Source organism: Stegastes partitus, unplaced genomic scaffold (assembly GCF_000690725.1).
Source record: "Stegastes partitus isolate 25-593 unplaced genomic scaffold, Stegastes_partitus-1.0.2 Scaffold761, whole genome shotgun sequence".
Classification (NCBI taxonomy): domain Eukaryota; kingdom Metazoa; phylum Chordata; class Actinopteri; family Pomacentridae; genus Stegastes; species Stegastes partitus.
Window position 1 is genome coordinate 231,934 of NW_007578492.1, and position 8,528 is coordinate 240,461.

General features: G+C 39.5%; 1 protein-coding gene across 1 annotated transcript in view; it reads left to right on the forward strand.

Moving 5' to 3' along the window:
- The window catches only part of arrdc1b (arrestin domain containing 1b), a 54,519-nt gene extending 46,430 nt beyond the window's left edge, over positions 1-8,089 (forward strand). The window contains exons 4-8 of the mRNA XM_008291767.1: positions 686-840; positions 1,174-1,356; positions 3,129-3,305; positions 4,197-4,659; positions 5,477-8,089. Of these exons, the coding sequence (XP_008289989.1) occupies positions 686-840; positions 1,174-1,356; positions 3,129-3,305; positions 4,197-4,659; positions 5,477-5,541 (1,043 nt within the window). The 3' untranslated portion in view covers positions 5,542-8,089. The remainder of the gene's footprint in view (positions 1-685; positions 841-1,173; positions 1,357-3,128; positions 3,306-4,196; positions 4,660-5,476) is intronic.
- Positions 8,090-8,528: the final 439 nt, after the last annotated feature.

Consider the following 8,528-nt stretch of genomic DNA (forward strand, 5'->3'; position numbering starts at 1 on the left):
GGACATTTATATTGTTCTGCATTTCAAACTAACTTACCTTTTCTGATGATGTCTGGTTTACCATCTCTGCAAGCAGGCTGCTGTTTGTTAACACTTGAGTGAATAAAGTAATGATTAATTCAGTTCCATGGTTGCCAGATTCCAGACGATCTCTTCTACACAAGTGTGTAAAAACAAAATAAGAAAGATTTTTTGCCTTAATTTACAGACTAATATAAAAGATCTTTTAGTATTATCATGTGAAACGATGAAAGATCTGCATCACAGAGACTGTTGAGAGGAAAATAAGATGCAGCATGTGTGGCTAATCCTTACTTAAACTTAAAATTAAAGGTAGTAATAGTTACCTGAAAGTAGGACGCATAGGATTAATCGGCCAACCATTTGGTGGGGAAAAAAAGGACAAAATCAAGTAATCACACATGACTTTTTCTGTCTTTTAATGTTTATTTTTCTGCTTCTTTTAGTTGTTTTTTTTACTCACTTAACAAATCTGCTGTGAGATTTGTTGTAACTTAAAATTCTTTTTCTTTGAATATCGTTTGTTTTAATAAAAAAATGTTCATGTTTTAATAGTTTTTTATAAACTTTCCACACTTTCCACCGTCACACCTGTAACGTCAGCATCTTTCCTCAGTGTCAGACTCACCTTTTTACTTTCTTTTTGTCCAAATTCTGTCTTCAGTTGCCGCCCCGACTTCCTTTGAGGGACCCTTTGGGAAGATTATTTACCGCGTGAGGGCGGCCATCGACACGCCTCGCTTCTCCAAGGACTATAAAGCCCAGAGGCCCTTCTACCTACTCAACCTGCTCAACCTCAATGAGGTGCCTGACATTGAGGTGAGTGTTTGCTTCACAAACTTTCCTGTTTTCTCTCTTTTTATTTACTCCTTCCAGTCGGATTCCTTCTGAGTAAACCTGGAAGCGGCAGAATGTGAAGCGCCGCGATGCATTTCTTTATTTGATCAACCTTTGTCTTAGTCGAGGCTTATTTGATTTCACGACAGAGCAGGATGTAATCCATTTCCTCCTTCACTCCCTGCTTCTTATAATTCACTCTCTTCCCATCACGACTGCCAGCTTCCTGACACTGAGAACAGAGCAGGGATAAATGACCGGCACGTCGGCAGCGACATGCAAACAAACGCTAATCCCGCCACTCTGATTCTGCAGCATTCAAGTTTCGCCGTGACCACGAAGAAGTTCAGCTACCTCCTGGTGAAGACGGGGACGCTGATGCTGAAAGCTCGCAGCGACCTGAGAGGCTACATCCCCGGTCAGGTCATCAAGTTGGCCACCGAGATCCACAACAAGTCTGGGAAAGACACCGGATGTGTGCTGGCCAGTCTCATACAGGTCAGTTACTGGAGATAGTCGGCAGACATCAGGCTGTCTTCCAACACAACCTGTTCCATTAGGTTATATTTGTCTTTTAGGTGCTGTTTTCTACAGAAAGCAGTATAAAAAAATAAGAAAAATGGGGGGAAAAATAATAATTACCACAAACACAAACTCCCAGATCATCATAATTGTTGCCCTTTACATAATACAGTTAAGAGATCAGCCACTGAGGGTAATGACCTTTTAGAGATATCTTATAAATCTCTGTTTACACAAACATAACCATTAATAGAACTAATTCCTTCATATGGGTTCACATCAAGCCTCTCTACGCCTATTAAACTATCTATTAGCAGATTTCTCAAAGGAAACTAAATGTAATGGGTCTCAATAGTATTGGGTCTTTGCATCTCAGATCATCAATTTTTGTGGGGAAAATTTCTGCTCAACCATCTCTGATTTGCCTCATACTTTTTATATCATAAACTGTGGATATGTGTAAATGTAAAACTTTCCTAGTAAGAAATTTCGACCCACTTTTGACACGTTTGGCCTTTAAGACCAAAGTCACAAGCTGGACTTTATGCAGTGAGTATAACAGCTGACTGTATTTCTCCAGTCTATAAAGTTGGATCTTAAAATTACAAAATGTGCCCATATTAATAAAAATATTTATACTTCCTTCATTATATTTTGAGAACCAAACTGAAACTCCAGAACTACTTGGATTAGACTATTCAGGGATACTTTTGTGTTTGGTTGCAACTTGTCATGCCTGAACAGTAAATTATTAAAGTTTAGTTTTAATTCAAGTATTTAATTTAAAGAATATTATCTATATATGTTTTACATTATTGTGACATGCAGCTACGTGTTGTTTAGAAAATACCACAAGTTGACTTCTGCATTGTCATTTTTTTTGTTTTACTGAGCTCAAAATGGGACCTTTTTTTCCCCGTATTATAACTCACCCAAAATGAGACTCTTTCACCTACTTGCCCAGGATTACATCTATTTCAAGTTTTGTACATAAGCATCGTCGTTTTCAGTCATTTTTTAACATATTCAGCTCAATGCATCGTCCTTCTACTTATATACTTATAAATAAGTGGACTCACACTTTAACTTTCTGCACAAAATTTGCGACTTTGATGCTGAAGTTTATTCTCAACTGAACCCAAAACAAAAGAATCATTTAGATCGAATCAAACCGTTTCCACAGTAATCATGGGAATAAATTTTCTATTAAAATCTGGCTCACACAAGTACATTAAATTACTCCTGAATCTATGTCAAGGCATGAAAATGATCTAGAAAAATCTAGCTGTCCCTACAGATCTGTGTGTTTGGTTGTGGTTATTTTATACTGAGACTTTTTGATCTTCTTGTCCAATATTGCAGATTTAGAATCAATGTTGTGATGAGAAATAACTGTGAAAATTTCAGGTTTCTATCTTAAATAGTTCCTCAGATATTGTCGTTCAAACAGCCTCATACTTCAATGCATACAAAAAACAGGCAGAAAGTGAGTGGACGGGCAGATTTCTAAGAAATCGTAGCTCAGAAAGTATTTCATATGTTTAGCTAAAATGCCACAGAATCCGTTATAAATATTCACAGTTTAATGATAAAAAAAGTTTCAATCAAATCAGAGCCGTTCCAGCAAATAAACAGCAGATAGACAATAATAGAGGTTTTCTCGATCCAAGCCTGGTGTTGGAGGTGCGTGACGAGCTTTGAAGCCTCTGTCACATCGTTTTTACGTCTGTGCATATTTGTCACACCAGAAAGTGACCTATAAGACCAAGCGGCCTGTGTTCGACCTGCGGACCATCGCTGAGGTGGAGGGAGCCGGAGTGAAGGCAGGAAAACATGCAGAGTGGAGGGAGCAGATCATCGTTCCTCCTCTTCCTCAGTCAGCTCTGGCCGGCTGCAGCCTCATAGACATCGACTATTTCATACAGGTCAGTGTGATATTAAACCATAGGTGGGTGGTACCTTTGTATTTATGGCATCTTATGTGACAGTTAATGCCTGTTTAGCTTCCAAAATCGTAGATTTCAGGTCTTGCTGTTGATGCTTCTGGTCCACTTTCAACAAAGCAGCTCTCCACATGCTGGCAGATAACATCCTGTGATACAGTATTAATTGTTTCCGGATTCAGAACCGCTGAATTATTGATGATACACTCTCATTATAGGCTCACTCTAGAGTCCCGTTGGTCTATTAGTTATTATAGGAATGTTTTTGTGGTTATTTAGGCTGATTTTCCTCTTGGAGTTCTTCATCTGCTTTATTTTTTCACTTTTTTGTTGTCGATTTTCAGCATAAAAAACAGAGCAACTGCAGAATAAACTAATTTTATGCAGCATTTGGGTCAAATAAAGGTCCTTATTCTTTTGTTTTCCCTGATTTGAGAACAGAGGTCAAATTACACTGTCTCTGTAAAACTTTTAACTGTAAAACTAAACATTACCAGCAGCTGGAAATGAGTGTTAATGTTAATGGCTTCATTTTTCTTTCCTAATTTTAGGTTTTATCTTACTATTGGACAGCATCATGGGCAAACTGTCCATGTAGCTGCAACAGGATTATTAAATTAAATCTCAATATATTACTCACATTAATAATTAGAAGTTGAACAAAAATCGGCTGAAGTTCGAAAATTTGAATAAAAGAAAATAGAGTGAAACCATTAAAGCAATTGTAAAAAATTATAATAAAAATGGTAAATAAATGCATACATAAATAAAATAGGTTTTTAAAAAAAAGGGTAAAAGAGATTTAAACTGAAAAATAAAATAGACAAATAAAATAGAAATGTAGAACTAAACTAAGTCATGTTTGTGTTCCAGGTGTCACTAAAGTCTCCAGACGCAGTCGTCACTCTGCCCATCTACATCGGCAACATCGCCGTCAACTTGTCTCCGTCGAGGCCGATGCCCACCAGTCCGGACCGCTCCGGGGCCTCCATAGCTCCCAGTGCCACGGGGGTGACGCCCAGCGCCCCGCCAGCAGAAGAGGATCCGGATGAGGAGCTGTGCGCCGCCGGCATCGCCAGCGAGGAGATCCCCACCAAAAGCCACTCCCAGCAGGACCCCTCGGGCCAGCCGGTCACCATGTCGCCCAGCGCCTTCAGCCACGCTCCGGGGGCGGCGCTGCCTCCCAGCCACCGGCGGCCCGACGCCTCGGCGCCGCTGTTCTGCGTCTCCACCGGAGCCACCATACCGTTCTTCACCGAGGGGGACGTCACTCCAGTTCCCACCTCCTGTTCCCTCATCCTCCCTCCGGAGTACAGCAGTTGGGATTACCCTCATGGTTAGTTCTTTAAAAAAACACAAACACATTAACAACTATGTGAGTTTATGCTTTTGAGTTTTCACCTCAGTTGGATCCAGTAATGAGTCTGACTGAGGTTCAAAACAGGATAAACACCAGCTGATAATGACAATAATAATAATAATAAACAACTCATATATTCAACAATAACCACAGCTGTGCCTTTTAAAGACAAAACCTGTTTGGATACAAACGCTGCAAATAAGATTGCATATAGTAGTATATAAAAATAAAAACCATTATTGACTATGAAGCTGAAGTAGGACACTAATATTACACATGATGAGGAAACAGTTGAAACCAGAAGTTTACAAACACTGTGTCAAAGGAAGCAGCGTGTTTGAGGTGTGTCTTAAAATACATCCACAGGTGTGCCTCCAATTAACTCACATGTTGTCAATTAACCTATCAAAAGCTTCCAAAGCCATGACATCATCATTTGGACTTTCCCAAATAGTTTGAAGGCATCTTAGTGGATGTAAACTTCTGACAGAAAGTCATAAAAAAATTCTATTAAAAATTCTCTCTCTCATTTTTCTGGTGTTTAGCAAATAGAAATAATGTTGGTAATCCTAACGGACCTGAAACAGGAAGAGTTTAGTCTGATTTAATGTCAGACAGTGAGAAAAAAAAGGTTATGTGTCTTTTTATACAGTGGATGTAAACTTCTGGTATTGCACATAATACTGAATGTATAATAAATGTAGCTGCTGAAGCACTGACGTGAATATTCCTTCTCTATAATCCTTCAACATATCACCACATGAATCTCACTTATCTCCTGTGTGTGTTGCAGAGCCTCCACCTACTTACGAGGAAAGCTGCAGCAGCGCCAACTCCAGCTTCAACAGTCGGCAGTAGGGAAGAAACGGGCGGTGAAACATCGTGGCCACGCCCACCTTCACCTGTCTGCACTCACCTGTCAGCACATGTGGACGGAGGCGCGCTGAGGACGGACGATAACTCCGCCCTCCAAAGAGCGCTTCTTTGTCCTCTAATGAGAAAAAAAAGGGATCATATCTTATAACGAATATAAGAATTTTAATTTCACCTCATGTCCCCGCAGGTAAAGTCAGACAGAACGGGTGAACATCACTGTGCCTCAAAGAAGTATTTTGGATCGTTGTACAGCATTTACAGTAGTCATGACTGGACATGTTTGATTCTTAGTTGGGTAAAATCATTTTTTTAAAACAATTTGTTGCATCTGTGATGCCTTGAAAATCATTTTAGCCCAAACAGACCTTTGAGTCTGGCCTTTGTTTTTTTGTGGTGTTGCTCCAAATAAGTTCTTACTCGCGTGGTCCGGTTCTGAGTGTCGGTGTCTCGGCTGTCATGTTCATGCTGGATATCAGGAGGTGAACGTACAACCACAGCGGCTGGTTTAGTAGTAAAACCAGTTTAAACTCCTGTGTGCAGGATGTTACTGTGATTACTGCATATTGTTACAGCAAAGTCAGGAAGTGTTGATAAAGGGTTCTTAGGGAAACCTCTCAGCTGTATCACCGGTAAAACAAGAAGTTAAATTAAAATAAGATATAGAGATCATATCTTTTTAAACATCTTTATTTATTTTCTTGGCACTCAACCAGTCATTACCGTTATTGTGAAATATGTTTGTGCCTTGTGTTGGGAAGTTTAAACCTGAATTCAAACTGTTTCATCCCTCTGCTGCCACCTTGTGTCGGCTCGTACAGCTGAGAGGTTCCTCTTTGCATTCAGAGGACGGTTTATCTGCAGATGAGCCTCAGTTTTTCCCGCAGCACGAGTTCCTCTGCCCTCCTGCGGTCAGAACTGGTACAAGCTTTATCTCAACTCGGTCCTGAAACTGGAGCTCAACCAACAGTAATCAGCCATGCAAGCGAATGAACTGCTCACCTGCTTCTGTGACGCACCAGCTGCTGTATAAACTCACATCCGTGTTTTCCTGCAGCTTCTCGCCCAGCAGATCTGATGTTTTCTTTTCAGTCTGTTTCGTTGTTCTCTTTGTTGCCTTAAACATGTTGTAGTGTTACATTAGTGACATGAGACTCCTTCAGTCAGTGCAGATTGCAGCAACACACACGTGCACAACGCAGCACTTTTTGACAATGTGAGTGCATGAGGATCTGAACGTGCACATCTACTGTGAGTGTGTGTATGAGTGTGTGTGTGTGTGTGTGTGTGTAAAATATAGTTTGTAGGAGAAGCTGGGAGTCCAACTAAAGTCCGTTTTCATTCAAACTGAGTTTTAAATCAAACCCTGATTCAGCTTCTGTGTTTAAATGTCTATCAGAGACTTTCTCTCTTTGCTCGTGTCCAACAGCTGGACGAAGCTTCAGTGTGTTTTAATTATGACGTGATCTCAACATATTACAATTTCTGTTGGAGTGAATTATGAACAAAATTGGTTATTAAAGTTTTTTTTTTTTGTATATCTCATGTAACAAGTCAGTGCAGCAGTTTTATTATTTTATCTGATTTTGCATACAGTCGTCATGTTGTGTCATATACTGGTGGCAGAAAATATCCTTCATTATATCACGGTAATGATTTCTAATGTGTTGTAAAAGTGTCAACACAGTGTCAATGTTGCTTTTTTTGGGGAAACTAATGCCTCTGTAAAATCTGAAGCACAACTGCTGCACTGTTCATCCGTTTGTTTTATTTTTCCAGATTTCAGTACAAAGTCAAGTCAGAATTCACTTTAAATTCTGTAAACTCGCAGCGCTAATGTTGGTTCTTGAATCCAAATCATGTTGTAGCTTTTGTGAGTTCTGAAGTCTCCACAGGCAAACTGCTTTGACTGTCGCCCAAACAACAACGTCGTGGCTCTACATTATTGTGAATGCATGCCTTAAGCAGTCTGGATTCCTGCCGCCGCTCACATGTGATGGATGATCGCTTCTGGGAGGACGTCAGGTCGTGTTCTTCCTGTTTTGTCTCCAGTGAACTGTGCAAAGTGCACTTGATGTACACAAATGTAGCTTTTAAGAACAGTGAGACACTGGACCTTAGATCTGTCGAACTTTGTTTTTATTCTTGTTTTAGCAACTATGTGCAATTCTTCTTATATTCCAAGAATACAACAGCAACAGCAGCAGCAGCAGCAGCAGCAGCAGCTCCCTGAAGTCCTTTCATGCTGCCTTTTTCAGTCCTCATTCTTTTGAATCCTTCGTCACCAAAAGGTACTATAGCTTTACAAAGCCCCACTTGTTCTGTTTGTTCTGTTTTTGTTTTTTTTCATTCTTTCCCCCTCACATATTGATGAGTGGTGTCTGGTTTTGTATTTTTCTACTTGTGAACTGTTTACAGGTGCGGTATGCATATACGAATAGTAGCACCTCAGCCAGTACATGTAATATTTCAACTTACAGTGCAGAATCGAAGTTGTACTGTACGATATCAAAATAAAACTATATGACATGTGTCTCTGTTGTTTTTATTGGTAGAGTTCAGTGCTTTACGTAAGAGCAAACATTTCTATCTGTCTATCGTCTGTTACTTTCTTCACTGTTTAAGCTTCATCATTGATTTCAGGGTTAAGATCCTATAGTATTATTTATGGCATGAATTTGCCCATGTAATTTACGTACTGAGGACTGAAACCCTTCAAAAATTATTTCAAACAGAACTTTACTGTAAGCTGACAAGCTTTTTAGACTAACTTTATTTTTATTTTATTTTGCCATGCTTCCTCACTTTTTAAGCTTTATCAGTAGTTTCAGAGTCAAGGCCCTAGAATGTTATTTAATTTGTGAATTTACATGTATAGTTTACATTATACGAACTGAAACACTACAAAAAAAACGCTTAAAACACAGCTTTACCTTACACGAATACATTTAAAAATAAGACAAGCTGATTAA